General features: G+C 40.7%; 1 protein-coding gene across 1 annotated transcript in view; it reads right to left on the reverse strand.

The window, feature by feature from the left end:
• The window catches only part of LOC143172797 (netrin receptor DCC), a 579,706-nt gene that overhangs the window by 84,622 nt on the left and 476,209 nt on the right, over positions 1-18,875 (reverse strand). The window contains exons 13-15 of the mRNA XM_076362578.1: positions 15,944-16,085; positions 13,263-13,373; positions 8,030-8,224 (exon numbers count right to left, since the gene is read on the reverse strand). Of these exons, the coding sequence (XP_076218693.1) occupies positions 8,030-8,224; positions 13,263-13,373; positions 15,944-16,085 (448 nt within the window). The remainder of the gene's footprint in view (positions 1-8,029; positions 8,225-13,262; positions 13,374-15,943; positions 16,086-18,875) is intronic.

The following is an 18,875-nucleotide window of genomic DNA, read 5'->3' on the forward strand; positions in this document are numbered from 1 at the left end:
GTCTCCTGCGGAGATGTGAACCTTTACAACTCCCGTGGTGCATTGCAAGCTCAGTGCACTCCGTGTCGGTAGGGATGCGAAACAACAAAAAAAATCCCTATGCGTATCACATACATTTGTTATTGATGTTACAAATGCAGCCAAACTCAGGAAAAGTAAAGTAGTGTAGCAGAAAATGAAGTGTAAGACATATGGACAAATGAATAAAAAATGAATAGCTGTGACTCGAGATGCTTTCCGACATCAGAGGAAGCGCCATTAATGTACCACGAGGGTTAACTTGTGTGTGGGCAAGGTTTCTTCAGGTACTCGTACACAAAAAATAACAATGAAAGTTGCACGACGAGGAGAGGTTGTGTTGTCCTTTGCAAAAAATAAGTCTTTCATCCAAGCTAATGCGCATCTATAAGCCTGGGTCACTTAGCTGTTTTGATCTCCTTGGCATCTGTGACTGAGACATCAGTAAGACCGGAGAAGGCAAAGCACAGTGTCGTATCCATCCTTTTCGCTGAAAACTAAGCCTTGCAACAAAGCTTCCTTTTTTTTGTTTTGTCGATGAATGAATATAAAGAAAAAAATATTCTTGGCTATCTGTATTATTTATATTATAATTTGGGATTAAGAGTTATTCTTAGGCATTCTGTTCTTTACCAACGAAGAAGAGCAATATTCAGCTCTTCCGTTCCATCTGTTGTCAATAGATCCTAAACATTTTGTCAGGGAAGCCTGTTTTGCTATTTTTTACAGCTGGAGAATTGAGGTGTAAACAAACTAAAATCTCTTGCAGAAAGTCAGCCAGAGTGAAGTGTATGAGCGGATTCCTACACACGGGCACTTGGGCAGGCTAAAAATCACTTTAACGTGAGGACACTCTTAAAATCCACACAGTATCTGATTTGGGGGTGTTACGCAAGATCTGTTCGTAATGTAAATAGTGTGTGGATCTCAAACTGACCCTTTGCTTGTGAGCCATTTCTCCATACTCTGTAAGCAAAGCAAAGTCAGGGAGAAATGAAAGGAAATTGTTGCATGAAGTATTTGCAGAAATGGCAGCATTCTTTAAATGACAGTCAGTTTTCAAAGGCAAGAAAGAAAATGAACAGTCCCTGGAGTCTCAAAGTGCCTTTACTTGTTGTAAAGTGTTGTGCTTTAATGTGATCTATGAGGGAAACAATGAGATGCATAAAATTTAACATATTTTTGTTTGATTTTCACTGCTCCATTTTGTATTAAAAATGCAAAGAGAAGAAAACAACCCAAAACTACATTCAAAAGCTTTTTTGTTGCCTTTCATGTCTTTGTTATAATCCACAACTGTCATCTGCAAAGATTAAAGAAAATTAAGAACCTTCTTTCCCTCCCTTCGCAATAAAACAAAATGCTTTTTTGCCTCGTCTATGCATAAGGGTCAAATTTAATCTGATCTGCAGTTAAGATGAAGGTGAATTTGATGGAACCCTTTGTATTCCTACTGGTACGTTTGCTAAAATAGAAATTCAGATCTAAAAGCTTTATCTTCATTTCTTGTCACTTGTAATTGTTGATTATTTTTTTAAGTTTTATTCCTTGAATAAGGCAGGGATCTGTAAAGTTTAATGTTTGAGCCATCCAAAACGCTAGTGCATTACCTGAACAGTAACACTTGCGTCAAGGTATGCAAAGACAAAACCATCCCGACTGCCAATCTCTCGCCGTGTCGTATAGAGCCCCTTACGCCGGTCCGCATAGACCAGGGGGGACCGTGCAGCCCCCTCCAGCATTATAAAATGACTTACCGGTGTGAGTTGTTAATACGTTCTTATTATTTATATGGTAGCTCTAATTCTCCAAACTACTAATTAAGCAGAAATCATTCACATCCATTAGATTTTCTCTTCAGAGTTTAAAATTTTCAGATGTGTGTAGCTTCAGGCTTTGTGGGAGGAGAGGGAGTAACTTTGAAAAGTCTTTGCTAGATTTTGCTGCATATTAGGCACTTTGCTTTCATTGCTGGGCCAGGAGGATCAAAGGTTCAAGTTAAAGAGAGACATGAAAATAGTATTTCAAGACGTGCACTCCAGCTTCCCGATCAAACTCTTTCAAGAGGGTGCATACGAATTCCTACACACTCGAGGAGATGAATGTAGCTTTTTCTTAGGTCACGCAAAGGCAACTGTACTTAAAAACTCTTTCTAAAATTACACCTTGTTCTTCTGTTCTCACATACGTAAGGGGGGAGGAAGGGAAGTGCTCTGAAGAAGAAAGTCCACATTTCTGTAAGACTCTGGGATTTGGTACAGCTTTCCCATCATGTTTAGTTTTTAAATGGTCTGAATATCTGTAAAATAGTCATTTCTATACACATTTTCTCATGGAAAGACTTAGGGCATTTTACAGGTGGAGATATTATTATGGATGCCAGAGGAATTACCTCTTCTGATCAGCTTAAAACTGAGTCTCGGGTTTTCAAATCTGCACCTCTCTGCTTTCTCTCACATGGTGCAAACTCCCTGTCGTCAGCTGCAGAATTGTTCTATTGTTCCTATTCAAACGCTTTTTTAAAGCATTTTTGCTGTTGGGATGTCACTAACGTGAGGCCACAGCGTGCAGCAACGGGAGGCTAATGGTCATTCTCCAAGCCTCCTTGTGCCCAGCCTCCCACCCTTCTCATGTCAGCCTCCCACCTTTTTCCCTTATTCCAGCAAGTTATTAAAATATTCTTGACTGACTTATCAAAATATCCCAGCATGACATAACAATGTTGTTAACATATTGGAAGACGCCATGATAAAGTTACCATGTTTCATTTTATCAATACATTGCTTAAAAATACAACTTTGTGATCTACTAAAAGTTTTATGCAAATTATTACAGCTAGTGTGGTGTTTCAGATATTTTGGGGTTTATGTCTGCAGAATCATAGAATCATTGAATAGTTTGGATTGGAAGGGACCTTTAAAGGTCATCTAGTCCAGCCCCCCTGAATCGGTAAATGGAAATCTCCTCGGCATACTTCTTCCCTTTTCTTTTAAACTCTTCTTTCATGAGTAAGCTTTAATACAAAGCTCCATGGAGATGAGCCCAGTCAGCTCATTTACTACGCTTAACGCCTTCTGAATTGGATCAGTACAGAAACCGTTACTTCTAATGCATAAAAGATCAGAATTGGCATCTGTGAATTTTCCAATATTATTAAAACCACCATTAATCAGCCAATAACCTTGCCATTTATAATCACAAGCACAGAATTAAAGAATATTAAAAAAAAAAGAAAAGAAAATGAAGTGGCTCACTAGAAGTGGGTCTCCTTGTTAGAATTATTCATTGGAGAGTCAGTCAAGCACTGATTTCGCTGTCACAGAAAAGGTTGAATGAGAGCAGGGGATGCTTGCTCCTGAAATTTATGAGACTGACATGAAATATCTTTCATACACTTCAGAAAGAAAATACAACAAATTCTTCACTGACAAAGCTGAAGTCTCTGGATATTCTTATATTCTTCAGCACCTGTGGAGAGTGTCTCCAAGGCAATAGGACCACTCAGTCATGAGAAAATCACTCTAATTCATTCTAGAGTACAAGTGTTACCTCTATATAGTTGTATTCACGATGATCATTGCACAGAATGAAGTTCTCAATCACTATTATGAAAGACTGAGTACTTTTCTTCATGTTTTTGAAGTGATTTATTCAGTAGCTGAAGTGTACTACTCAGACAAGTGCTGTAACAGCTTGGGTACAGGCCGATTCAGGCACTAAAAAAGTTTTGCTTGAAGGAAGTAATCAATTAAGTACCTGAAAAGTGATGCAAGGCTGCCATATGCCTTGTGCGTATTGGTGTTGCACTTGCATTATCAAGAGGGAAGGAATTAAAAAGCTGGCCACTCTGTGAGCGTGTAGGTCTCCATCCTTCCCCTACGGGTGATCTACTTGAGGAGATCGTCCATCGCTTTCAAGCCTTCTACTTTCAAGCAGAGTTTTAAAAGTATTTAGGATTACGAAGGTGCAGTGAAGTGTCTAATAGGATTTCTAAAGAGACTTCGATACCTGACTCCCATCCAAAACCAGTAACTACTACACAGAAAGCATTTTTAGTTGATCATTAGCAGCAGATTGAAGGTGCAAAGATGTTTGGAATTTCATAATTAGCTCTAGAACGGCAAATCCTGATGCGCAACAATGCACACGATGGCTAAGTTACCATTATGGACATCCACCATGGTCAACAGGGAGAAAAAAACCAGATGATGGGGCTGTTGAATGGGCTGAACTATCCTTGCTGTTGTCTTTTCCTGCTTGATGGACTAGAGAAGGAACGCGGGCTGATATGGCTCAAACTCAGGTGACTCAGTTAAACATCTGAAGTTGGGTAAAATAAATAAACAGTCTAGAGTGTAGGTCAGAGAGTTTATCATTAGTTCTGCCCTATCACAAAGGTTTCACTACCGAACACTGACAGATCGCGACCATAAGTAAAGCTACCGTCTTCTCTACAACCTGACTGCAGAGAAAATAAACAGTCCTGAGCTTAAACCATGGGCTACGTTTTGCTTCTGGCTCTGCCTCAAGTTCACTTTGTGATACCAGGAAGTAATTTAGGATTAGATTTTAGAATTATAGAATTTTGCATAAAAATACAAATCGCAACAAATTACTGTACTTCCAGACATGTGTAACAGTCGTACCCAACCATCCGCATTCGTAGGGTGTGCGTGCAGGTGGCCAACAATGACCCGCGGCTGCACAAACAACTTAGGGAAGGAGGAACAAAACCCGCACAAATATCGCCACGAGGAACTGCAGCCTTACATATCCAACAAGCCGGAACTGCTACAGCAACCCTATCGCACATCTATGGCAGGAACCGCCACACAAAGGGGGATCACGAAGGCAGGAATTTCCAGGGCAACCGTATCGCCGATGCTGGGAAGGGAATAAAGCCAGTGGGCCAGCCTGGGGGCTGGTAGCTTCCACTTTCAACACCCATGTGCATCCCTCTCCTCAATCTCTCAACTGTAAGGTCTTTGGAAAGATGTCCAGGAGGTGTTATTGTGCAGGTCTGAGCACAAAGAGAAGAAAATTGTTCCCAGGAAAAAGATCAGTCATGCATGTATGCACACAGGTATGGTGTCAGGGTGTTTCGCATCCCTGTTCAACCCGGAGTTCTTCACCATCACTGCTCCCAGGACTTATAGCAGTAAAATAATGCCTGACATGGACCTGGATTATCGGGTTTGGGCATCTGTGCGCGAAAACAGTGACTGTAAATGAGAGTCAGGCAGGATTTCTGAAAGGCAGCCAATGTCAAACAAATCTGATTGCTCTTTAATGAAAGTATCTACTGCGCTAGAATCTAAATGATACATAGGTTTGCAGCGTGCTTCAAAATAGCATACAAAGGAAAAATAAAAAGCAGCACTGCAGTGAACCTCAGGAAGCTGCAAAACTTCAATTTTTCAGCTACATACATCACAGACTGGATTGAGGCCAAGTGGGGTGACCTCTCCGCAGTCTCTGTCTCATGACACAAAGGAGAGCTGGGGAGCCAAGAGGAAGCAGTCGCTGAAAGCCACGAGGATCAAAAGGGATGAGGTCTTTGGAGGGAAGAGAAAACTCACTGAAGTTCATCATTTATTTAGGTATCAGACTTCATTGTCGCTTTCGCAGATTACATTTAAGATCATGTATACCCCTCGTGCAGAGGTTTCATAGGAAATTTTACAACAGGTGGGACGAGTCCACGTAACATCTAGGAAATACTTTTTCCCCTCATTCCTGCCAGCAGCACATTTTGATTCATAACCTTATCGAAAACAGTATTTTTATTAGGAAAAGAATTCTGTCTCATCATATTGTATAATTTTCTTGTAATGGTTTCTAATAAAGTGGGTGAATAACGCAGGAAGCGTTGGCAACTGTTGTAATTTTTTAAAAGCTTTCTCTGGGCCCTTGGTCACATCCATCTGGGGTTCATTTTCTGTGGATATTTAAATGATGGAATTTAATTAGTGCAATTACTCATGGAAATTGATTTTCAAAGTTGTACATGTGAATGTTCAGAGAAGTTGAATTTAAAATGTGCACGTCAGGATTTGTGACCAAAGTGCTTGTATCCTTATCCAGTTAGGGACCAGATGCATGCGGCTTATCTGGACAATGACAATTAAGTCACACTGCTCACATTTTGAATATTTGCAATCAAACCAAAAAATGTACAATGAAAAGATACTTTCCATTTGAATAATTAATAACTTCCATGAAACCTCAGTCTGTTGGAGGATGCTCAGCAAAAAACCAACCAACCCTGATTTCAGTGACTGAATTATTTGTTACTAAATATTTGATATGATCAAAACAGTTTCTTGACATTTTCTAGATGTCCGAGTGTTACTTCTGTAATTAAAGTATATTAGTGAAACATCCTCCCTGACTTGCTGGACTTTCTACGTACTTCTGCCTGTCGGCACAGCCAAGAATATAGAAGAACCCTTTTAATCCACAGAAACAGTTCTAATAGCTGAAGTACACCATCAGCTTTCCACAAATACCGAGTGTAGTTACCCTATTAGAAGGCTTTTGTATCTGCAAGTTGTTCCCAGCGTTATCTTCCACCTGATGGTAGTGGCTATCAGAGGTGCTGTGAGCAAATATAGTCACTGGTCATTTAATACATGAAGGAAGACAAACACCAAAGCTTCACAAACCCCAAGACATTTCTCCAGTTGTTAATCAAGACACTTTTAGTGAGAGATGACCGTTTAGAACTCTATAAAATTGACCTGTGCAGGCATCTCCTCCTTAGCTTTGGCCAAAGCCAGAGCACATTGGCTTAGATAGCTCTGTCCATATAATTCTCTCTTCTAGTACTTCTGGGTCAACCGTGGTGAAAGACTCAACTGAAAACTCATTAAAGACATGAAATAACTTAAAATAGGCTTGGGAGAATTTAAATCCCTTTTGGAATTAAAAAAAATACTTTGCATTTAATCCTGACCATTAGTTATTAGACACACACGTTCATTAGCAATAGCTTTTATCTTTATATTCCACAAAATTTCTTCCATAGTCCAGTCAGACATCTTTCCATTTTGCATAATAACTTCACGCTTGCACAAAACATTATCAAATCTGCCGCCTTCTGTAGAACCCACTGAATATTTGGGAGTGTTTATGCATGGCTCTTTGCAAATACCTCCATCATGAAATATACACCTGGACACAGAGGAGCTGTTTGATGAAGTAACAGTGAAAACAGTTTATTCTACTCTCCAGGTTTCCCCAAGAAAACAGCAAAAAGGTTGGATGATGCAGTTTCATGGTGCTATAAAAAACCAATTCCAAAGAAAAGTGTCCCCAGATATCAGAGAGTTTCAGTCCTATAGAATTGAGTCTAGCTGTGCACCCCTAATGCACCAAGTTAATGAATCTTCCCGTAGTATCTGATCGTTCCCAGATTACTAAGCAGAAAACTTACCATTTTTACCTGGAATAGAAGGGCTAAAGAAGAAATGACAAGGAAACCTTTAAACTTTTTGACTTCCTTTAAACTTTGAACTGTTTTCCCAGTGCTAGGAGAACGGTCCGTCACCACTGGAAGGATCCAGGTCCCTGAGTACCATGCTCAGAATTCAGATGAACTGTCACAGAGACTGTGCCATGAATAATGGATAACCACCTCTCTCTTGGCACCATTTTGACAGACACAAAATAGGAGTTTAGCGATTGCCATTCAATTCAAACATGGGGGGCCAGCCCGGGGAATAACATCTTTAGGTCCAGCTCTCTGCATAAGTGGGAGTCAGTATTAGGAGTACACGACCTAGTAAGATCTACTGAATAAAAAGAATATTCTATCAGAGAAATTTGACATGTTTAAGCGTATCCAGAGTTTTGAAGGTAAGACCAAATGTAAAACGGAATGCAGAAACAGCCTAAGAAAGCAACGTATAAAGGAAGCACCAGTGATAGCCTGAAAATAAACCTACAAAAATAGCATAATCTCAGAGGAACCTCTTTTCATGAAATGAAATGAATGAAAACAATTACTTACCCAAATTTTCAATCGAATAATAACGCTGTTTACTGTCCACCCGCACAGTCTCAGCATACGGACTGCCGACGCCATAGCCGATAATGTACCCGCGAACGACAATGTTTGGGTTCAGCGGCGGAGTCCAACTCATGACGATACTTGTTGTCAAGGGCCTGACATGAAGAGAGCTTGGCTGGTCAGGAACCTGAGATTCTGCGATTAAAAAAAAAAAAGAAAAAAAGGATCAATTAATATTCGATTCATTCAATTTTACTATTCATAAAGTTTGAGTTTAGATAAAAATATTTGCCCCAGAGTTACATGCAGAGCTTACGTGCAATTTCATTTCTGAGCTACATCCTTCCCTTCCAAGAGCACTGATATGCCTCATCCTGTTTTAAACAGAGTATCTCCCAGTGCTTTCCACTTTTAGCATAAGGCTACAAGAGAGATTTAAAACGATGTAGGAAAATGAAAGATGACCTGCAAGAGAATCTCCAGTAGGACAACGTTTCTCCTCCTTGGTCTATGTGCAAGTTCAGCAGGATCCTGACAGCTGATTGTATGAATTGTCTTTGTGCTCACAGACTATTTAACAAGACGGTTTACTTTGTTAGCGATATATACTAGTATATTCTGGAAATAATCTGTCTTTTTCCCATGAAAACAAGAAGTGAATTTTAACTCTTGGACATGCATGTCTTGCTTTGAAGCTGCTTTAAATAATATGCCAACACTTCATAAATGAAATGATAGAATATTTTATTTACAGGTATTCCCAGGTAAAATTCATTACTTTAAGTAGTAATTAATCACTTGAAGTCTATTTGCCTTCTATAAGCCTAATTTTACTGTAAAAGTTAGACGAGTAGATGCCTTTTGTTTGAGTTTACCCGATAACTACCATATCACAAGTCTCTTCAGAGGAGCCGCACAGTAGCTTGTCTTTTTGAGAGCAGAAAGAGACAAGTTACTATTTTTCCCCAGTAAAAAGGCTTGCAATATAATAGATGAAAGCTTATACGGAAGGCAACAAGGACAGGGTAGGAAAACCAGTAATAATATAAAATGATGTAAACTCCAACAAAAGACAATTCACAGTTGTGAAGCATTCCCACTGTAAACCTTGGAAAAGGTAATAAAAAGAAGAATTAACCCTTTTCAATAACAAGTGCCATATATGCGCCCTTGGTATTTTATGTGCTTTCAGATGAATTCTCATGAATTAGACACATTAGAGTACTCTGAAAACCTGTTGCACCTCCAGGGAAGTCTGATTAGTACATTACCAGTCTGAAACACCCAGCAACTTTAGAAGTCCTTTGCATTCAACTCCTTAAAATTGCAAAGCATGAGTCTTGTTTAAAGGTTGAAGAAAATTCACTGAAAAGTAGCTACTCACACAAAGAAGAAACAGATTGCACCAGTAGTGCCACTGTAAGTCACGTTAAGTTGCCATTTACCCCAACTCCACTCCCAAACTTTGTTTTAATGCAGAAGCAAAAGTTACTTGAGCAGCTATTCCTGAACAGCGCTGTTTGAAAAACAAATGACAGAAGCATTTCTTACAAGCCCCAAAGATAAAACAACAGTTTAATGCCTTGAAATGAGAAGCTGGATAACGTAGCAATACTGCAATTCCTCGAACTTCCTAAAAGCAGCAATTTGCAGGCAGCAAAGGAGGCCAGAGCATTCAAAGAAGCGATTGCCTTCAAATGATAATTTTTACATCTGACACAACACAGGGATTTCAGCTGCAGTACAGATACCTCTAGGCAGCCGTTTGGGTTAAAACTACTTTATTCAAACATTTCCTATTTTTTATTTCAAACAATTCAAAGATACAATTCATGCACTTCAGAGCAAAATCAGGACTTCTTGTTTCAGAAAGCAAAAGGCAGTTTAACTTCTTGTACCCTTCTCGTGAATTAAGTCTGTAAAATGAAGCTGGGGTGAACAACATTTTTGAACTACTTTTCGAATATTAAAGTTTCATAAACACGGCTATTTTTTGAAGATGCATTTTTTTGCCTCAGCTTTCTGTATAAAGCAATTTTAATTACATTTTAATTAGCTTTACTTTCAAACATTTTCTGGAAAAAACATTTTTCTTATTCTGAAACAGCTCCAAATTTTAGAATTTGTGTCATGTATTTCACAACCCAAAGTTAAAAGTCAAAATCAACTTTTTTTTTTCCCCTCAAACAAAATATTTTTTGGTTCTCCTTAGAGCGAAGCACGTCTTCCACAGTAAGGACTTCCGCAATCATGACATACAACCAAACATCTAAATCCCTCAGTTCTTCAGGAAACTGGACCATCCAGCCTTTGCACGGCTGTGCTGATTTTCAGTGTCCCAGCACTCAGATATCCAGGAGTAAAACTCGTATTGAAACATGCATCTCACATTCCTGCTTTCGTTGCGAGGCTATTTCCTTGCAGTTCTAGACCAATACGTTTACTTTTGTTTCTCCTGGGCTTGAACATGATGCCGGAACTACTAAGAAGCAACCTTGAGATCCCGTTCTCCTACGTGAAGTGCCAAAGGAGTTCTTCATCCTAAGTCCCAAATAAGCCAAATTTGCAGTCCCCCTCTTAACTGCGCCAAAAGTTTATCACTTGCTCTCATGCGGGGAAGTCTTTGAGTACTTGTACGCAAATGCTGTGCTCAGACACCCGAGCTGTGGATGTCAGCCAGCCCCACAAACCAGCATCTGGCACACAGGAGGAGAGTTCCTCAGTAGATCTGCCTATGAAACCAGATTTCGTGGTGCTGCATTTCTTACCCTCTCCCCTCATGGACAGTTAGGTTCCCAGAAAACGGAAGCTGAAGTTCTGTGTCACTGCCTGGTGTGACATCTCCTCCTGGGATGCCATGTCCACTCACAGGTGCCTCTGAGTCCTTCGCTGTGTTTCTACGTGACGGTTTGAGCACCCACGCCTTCCATCCAGGGAATAGTGCACGTAGTGCTACTTAAAGGTCCCTAATTCCACCGGTAAACTTGAAAAATGCTTTACATTTGGGTCACTTCAGCAATTTTCTTAGACATTCAAAGATGTGTATTTTACAAAGTCAGGGTGGTTTTAACTCGTCGCATTCTGTTCACATATTTCCCCAATCACTTTTCAGTATAAATCACAATATGACAGCAGTCTAGCCTGTCATGCTCTTAAAGCACTAATTTAGAGCTGAAGCTAAACGGTATCACCATCTAATATGTATAACAGCTTCCATCTGTTCAACGCAGTAATCAGAAACCAAGCGCCCTAAACCCATTTTCCTGGAGGATACCTTTGCAAAGTTGATCAGAGATTCTCTTGCATCCTTGCTCAAGCTATTTAAATCACACCCTCCGGGGAAAGCATTGCTTTCAATTTCTATTTTTTTCTTTTTAAAGCACGAAATTTGAGTTAAAATAAATATTTAAAACCTTCCCAGCTGTCAGTAAAGGCACGCGAGATTTCTAGGGAACCTTGAAGAAGCAGCTATGTTTGGATTTCTAATCACTTTAACAAAACACACTAATTAAAATGAATATCCATTGGGAGTTGATGCCGTTCTCCAGGATACTGTTCGTCTTCGTGTTGCTGGTGCCAACCAGGCTTCCGGTGACAGCGAGAGACACCGCGTTAGCCATAGCAGCAGAGAGGGGACTGCAGTTACCAGCCTGTGCTCCAGCCTTTCCCTGGTTAGCTGACACCTGCAGGGCTCTGCATGGCTACAGTAATAAGTCGATTTCTCCCCCGGGTTCATCAGCATTTGTATCTAGTATGCAACACGGTGCATTCCCAGCATCAGGCTGCTGCAGCTTCACGGGGATAATTCAGCACTACTGCAAATGCAAATGCATGTAAATACGATACATGAACAAAACGGCTTTGCCTGAATTTATTCGCATGCACCTACTTCCATCGCGTACCTCCTGTGATTACTCGATTAACATCTTTGCATGCACACGTGTACTCGGGCACAAAAACTTCAAAGCAATGTAGCGTGTACTAAATGCAAATCAAAACGAATGTGCTCAAATGTGTTACTTTCTTTTTGCATACTGCCGTGTGTTCAGAATTTGTCTTGTACTCTCGCCAGTGAGAAGTCAGCTGTTTACACCTTAACAACATCATTTCTCAAATTGCTGTCTAGCCAAAGCATAATTAGAAAGATATCATCATGCACCGCAGCATGTTGTGAGCTGTTGGTATAGTTACAACGTGTCTAGAAGCATCGCGTCTTCTTTAAAACCTTGATGAGAAAGCACAGGTAGTGGTTCTCCCATTTTGCGTGCCATGCACTGCAGTCACTCCCGCTCTGCTGGAAAATTGCGTTTGGACATAGGGAAAGGCAGAAATTCTTCAATTTGCAAGGGTTGATTTTGAGATCATAGGGAAATCCGGCCAGTCAAAAGAAAGGCGACATCAAGCACTACAGTGCATTTAAACTGATTATTTATTTATTCTTTCATCCAGTTTGCCTTTGATCCTTTTTAGGTAACTTATTTTGTTTAAAAAATCATAGCAATTTTCATCAGTTTCCTTTCATTTTCTATTCATCTCCTTTCCACTACATATTTGCTTCTTATGGATTGTCTGTAGTTTTGCCGTGACTTCCATCTGTCAGATTCTTTGTTCCATTTGATTTGCACTCCGTTTAATTTTTTTAGGTAGACTTTTTCACTACTCTCCTTTTATTCCTTTACTACTGCAAATATTCCAGTCATTTTACCTAACCCCTTCATTTCAGTGTTTTTCCTCCCTTTTGTGTCAGCGTCTGCACTGATTTATACGGCCCACAGTTTTCAGGTATCTGCGTCCCGTCATCTTTCACTAATTATTCAGCTTCATTGCCAACCTGCATTTCTAATATCTGCAAATAAAGGCTGGGAAACAGGATTTGACCTATTTGAATATTTACTTAGTGAATTGTTAGGATTCTTGGCATCATTTTCATTGTTTCTTTGACTGATTACATTTATCATTTACGAAGTTACAGATTCCCTTCGCTGTCTCAGGAGCTAAATTCTGGCAGGGAATTATTTTAACAAAGGTTTCTGACTCCTTGGTCCTGGTGACGATGGAGAAACACAACACAAGGCATATGGGATCCAGGAGTATAAGAAAACATCTGTTGGTGGGTGTTTAGACCTCGGGCATCTCACCCTAGCATCGGCCTGGGTGACAACTGCAGTGACACCCCTCGGCTATACGCTAGAAGGCTTTCGGGGACAACAGCTTTTAAAAGAGATGCATTTACCGTCGAGATCGTTCTCGGGTGTTTCTGCTGTGTACCAGTCCGAGGGGGGCCCTGTCCCATTCACTGTCATGGCAGCCACCTGGAAACTGTACTGGCTTCCTTTCTCAAGTCCTGTTTAAAAAGAAAAGGTGAATAAAAATTCATGCAGAAAGAAGAAGACAAAAAGAACAAATTAATGACAATGCCGGAGTTTGCAATAGACTTTGCGTACAATGAAATCTCTAGCAATAGTCCATTGGATTTCCGTAAGGAAATATATAAATATGCATAATATACGCATATATATAGAAAATATATATGCAAATATATAGAAACGCATTCCCCCCGCACACCGCAGCCCCACGCAGTGTCTCACTGCCCGGTTTGCAGACTGTGCTCTACGGCACACGCACGTGGGGATGTCGTATGGGCAGCACCCTCCGGGCGGGCGCCTGGGCAGGGGTGCAGCAGAACGGCTCTGGGGGGCAGGTCGTTATCCACGCGGGAGAAGGAGATTTTTGACCAAAAGAAAAGGCTTCAAATTGAATGAGGGCTGCATCGGCCCAGGTCTAGTTTGGGTCGTAGTTCCCATCGGTTGCGCTCATACATACAAAATTAACGGAAGTCCAAATAGTAGAGAAATGAAGCGTTGTTCTACACAACTAAGCCATTAATTGCACACTTAACAAAAACAGCTCACCGCTTTTAACATGCAGGGGACTGCAGGTACGCTCTCCTTATGCATAAAATTTGCAGGCTAGGAACTAGGTTAGCAACTGAAGAGCGTTTTGCTTTCCGGTGCTCCTGATTACCTTCAGAGCACACAGTTCAGGCAAAAAACATAAAGTCTTCGCAATATTATGAAATAAGCATGAATTCAGAAACAGACGTTTTCCTCTGTGGCTAAAGCCATCAGAAAACAATTACTGCAGCGTTCCTGAACGTGCCACAAGACTTCCACGTCCCTGAGGTGGGGAAATAGGTTTATCTTTTTGCTCAGTCTATACTGACCACAAAGCACAGGAAAAACCCGTTTCATTTAATTGCAAACATTCTCCGGAGAAGAACGCTCATAATTAAAAAGACCAGTTTAACATTTAGCTGACATGGAAGCCTACTCTAAAATTGATAGCGGCTATTTAAAAACCTGCATTGTAACTCTAAACCCCTCTGCTATTGCAGTTGTTCTTATTATCCTGTAAAGCACCTGCCTACCAAATAGGATTGCAGCAAAGATGTGAAGTGACTACATGTTAATATTTAAAATGTCCGTTTAAAAGAGCCATGTAGCTCCGTCCCCAGCAATCACAACATATGCACGCAGAAAGTAATAACGAGATCTGGATATTTTTCTTAATTGCTTTCTAAGATATGTATTCCCAAGCTTCGTGAAGCAAAGCACTTCACTTTGGGCTGCACGGAGGCGAGCTGCGGCGGGGCTGCGGCAGCCGGGGCAGGCAGGAGGGCTGGGGGCTGCCTGCAGCCCACAGTCCCACCAGGATTCCCGCAGCTCTTCAAGCCCGGAATAATTCATGTGAAAGAAAGAATTTGCTCAGGACGTGGGGATCTACCACAATAGAGATTAATGCGCTCTGCTTCCACAGGGATGGGATCTGCAGGGATGGCGGCAGTGGAGCTACAGAGGTACATGCCTTCGCTCTGGGGCTCTGACTGCATCGTTATGTTTTCTTCTCTAAACCAGCAGAGCAGCAGCAACTCAAACATCTGAGCAGCTTTCATCATTATTTCTACTTTATCTGCCAGAAAATAGATCCTTTCCAACTTGTCAAACATGCTTAACATGCTATCTCCCCCCCAAAAGTAGTTGTTTGTTGGGTAGCTATTAGTTATGTAGCCTTCACGAGGGCTCCCATGGGGACTTTGGTCAAGAGCCTAGGTTAGATGACCAAGTTGAGATTTCAATATTTAAGGTCTTCCTCATAAAAATGTTCTACTTTTACTTTCATTTAATTTTGAAATAAAATACTGCTTTTCCTTATTAAACAGAAAATGATATGGTTTATTCTGAAATATGCAATTCAGAATTACTTCCGATTCTCACAGATTACACTTTACATGTGAAAGTAAACATAATGCAGGTCATTTGAGGTGAAATCATGGTTATACTGAATTCAGGGGCAAAACTTTGACAAAGTTTAATTTTCTCCCTTGATGCTTTGCTGCTTTCTCAGTTGTGTCTTGGGCATAATGCAAGAACCCAGCTGAATTTCATTTTCACCTACCAGAATTCACCGTTACCCTTATGATACTCATCTGGCTACTTTCATTCATCGCAATTATAGTTTTGCTATGATCTACTGTTGCACTTTTTATTCTGTGAGGAGATATTTTCCATTGAAAATCTTGGAAAAGAAACTAGGGAAATCGGTATTTTTGCACCCATGAGAAAACAGGAGATGTTGACTGAGTGCTCTAAAAGAAACGACTGAGGCTTAAGATACTGGACACAAGAAATCCAGCTTCAAATTAATTAATGGTAAAATCCAGGAGACAAACATATGATAAAAGCATTAAGGAAAAGATTGGTTTAAAAAAAGCACCATAAAGACTGTCTTTGTACAACACAATAAATGCTACCTGCCAGCAAAGAAATCAATGTTCCCTTGAAGTGAAAGTATATTTTATTCCCAAAGCATTTAATTCATCAAAACCTTGCAAGGCTGTACCATGTGAACACTGACCTGTGAACAAGTACCAGAGGTTGTTTGGCTCCAGTGTTTCAATCTCACCCCTGCGGGTAGTCTTTCTATGTCGGATTTTATAGCCCGTAATAAATCCATTTTGAGTACCCGGTGGTGGAGGCAACCAGCTAACTTTGATGCTCTGTAAAAGAAGAGATATTATTGTTGATTTTTTTTTTTCCCAAAGAAATGACAGAAATAAAGCACATAAAATGAATGTAAAGAAAAGGAAAAAGAAAAAAGCTATATTTTTCTAATAACAACATGTATTCAACTAAGTTATTATTTTGAGAAGAAAACCAAATCAAATCTAAAAAGATGCACACTGGCGTAAAGAAAACTGTACATTCTCTAGCACTGGATGGCTAGATAGACAATGGATTCATATAGTACATTTTCTCCCTTTTCAGGAATTTTTCATTTCAACAGGCCACTAGAATACCGACGGTATGAGAAATATCAGCTCTGGGGTTGCATAGACTCTGCAACTCATTTCGCTTTGCAGCCCAAAGTGCCAAAGTCGCCTCTTTTTGACTGTAGGATACAAACATCAACCTGAGCAGTTCTAACAATTCTGTGCCATTTTAATTCCGCAGACATTCACGGAGACGTTACTGCACCCTCATTATACCGATGTAAAGAGAGTCAAACCTCTTGGGAATAAACTTATTGCCGATCCTAACACGTAAGAGAATTTCCGCTGAGCCATTCGTCAGTCAGCAGCAATGCAATTAACCAAGACCAATCACTTTTTTTTTCCTAAATGTTGCTTGCCAGATCGTAAGAGGGATCTTATCTCAGCCAATAGCCCAAACTGAAACCGTCCCTTCGTGATGGCTCCTGACACTCCCCTACACGGCCAGACACCCGGCTCTGCCACCCCTCTCCTCGGAGAAAGGTCTGAAGGAATTTTGTCACTGTGATTCAGAAGCCCGTCCATGTACTCGGCCATTCCTGTCACCCTCTCTTGTACCTTTTCTTCCTTCCCGTGTTTGGCAGAGGGTGCACGGCAGGTTTGCGCAGCACTGCAGTGATAGTTTTCTTTTCATCCCTGTTCATTTTCCGATAAACCCCAACACCCAGCGGTGCTTTTACCGCCGCGGACCACTGTGCTTCCAGACTTTTAACAGCAAGTCCTCCTTCCCGAGCAGCAGCAGCTAGCTCAGGGCACAGCAGCGGGTACGCATGTTTTCTCTGCATCACTTTATATTTACCACACAGAATTTCATTTACTTTTTTATCTCCCAGTCACTCAGCGTTTTAAGGATTTTTAGCAATCAGCTTTCACTTTTGCTACACCAAATTGCTGACCCTTGTTTCCTCACTCTCCATCCCGTGCACTAGCCAGCGTGGACCCCAGCCCACATCGCCGGGCGACCCCACCGCCGGCGCTCCTCAGCCGAGACAAGCCAACGCCTTCTCCATCCTTTGTTCTCTGTCGCATCAGTTGCTTATCACAAAGGGATCTTTTTCCTTATACTGCAGCAACTGATTTCTTCAGGAGCGTTTTGTGAGGGATCTTATCAAAAGGCTTTAGGAAATCCAAGCCATTGATATCAACTGGATCTCCTTGCCCATGTGCTCAATGGACTTTTATGTGCTTCAAAGGACTTTAATAGGCATGTGAAGCAGGACTTTACTCCACAAAAGCTGTATTGATCCCTCCTCGTCATATCATGTTCATCCATATGTCTTTTCATTCTATTCTTTATTACAGTTTCTATCAATTTGTCCGGGAAAACCACCAGATTTACTGGGCTGGACAGATAAGAGAGCTGATATTGTACATCAACATTTCTCTGCTAAAACAATCTGGGCACCAGCTGTTCCTTGCAAGTCTCCAATCCTTCGAGAGTTTTTACTCAGCATGATATAAGGTATTCAGGGTGTTACGGGCTTGGCTTCTCATGGAGCAAGGCCTCACAATTGTATCTATACTATCTCTTACAGCACTGCATTACAAATTTTTAGACAAAGAGAAAAGTTGACCACATCACAGTGGATAGTTTTTGACCAAATACAATTTATTACCATTATTGAGTTGCTTAGTCCCTGCATAAATATGTTATAGCACATATCAAATTAATTATTGCAACAGAAAAATAAATTTTGCACATATACTGCCCCGTGATTTATTGTTACAATCAATTATACATTTCAAAATCAATACTACAGGTTTTCATTGCTGAGTGAAATAATGCTGAGGTTTTTTGCATTAGGGCAGAACAAACTCCATTTTTCAAACCAGAGAACAATTGTTTTAAAAACAGATTTAGTCACTTTGCATACTGAAATTGCCTGCATATAAAATGCTTATGGGAGAATGCAAACCCAGAGAGTGGCTTTAAAACATATTTCTGTTGACAGCTCTGAGGATGTCTACAGGTAAGTCATTGTTTGATACTGGTGCATTCCCAACTCTTCTGGTCTCTGCACAACATTGAGCCACGCTCTCGTCATGGGGACCTCAGCATTTGTTTATATTCCAGCCCAGCTATGAGGAGAAGACACTTTGACTGCCCCATTTCCCAGGGAGAGAAGAATGCAGAGCATTTAGATGTTTTCTCAGAGAAGGAGAGGAAAGAACAACTCCATCCTTCCCCTGCCCCTTCCACGAGCAACAAGAAAAGCACTTCTGAAATCCCAGCTGCACCCATCCTGCAGCACTGACCTAAAAACAGGATGGAAGAGTGAAAACAGGAGCCCATGACATTATTTACCCTTGAACCTTGGAGTATCCTGAGAGGTTGAAGATAAGAAAAAAATATATATGGAGAAGAAACAGTAAAGAAGTGGAGGGACGGGAATGCTTTCAGGGACTTGTTGCACAGCTCGTGCAGGTAGGTGGTTGCAGGAATGATTTGTGGATTGAAAAATTCCATGAGAAGAGACAAATCATGCTGATCTCTCAGTTTGGAAAGCGCACTAACAA

The sequence above is a fragment of the Aptenodytes patagonicus genome, chromosome Z (genome assembly GCF_965638725.1).
Source record: "Aptenodytes patagonicus chromosome Z, bAptPat1.pri.cur, whole genome shotgun sequence".
In the NCBI taxonomy this organism is placed as follows: domain Eukaryota; kingdom Metazoa; phylum Chordata; class Aves; order Sphenisciformes; family Spheniscidae; genus Aptenodytes; species Aptenodytes patagonicus.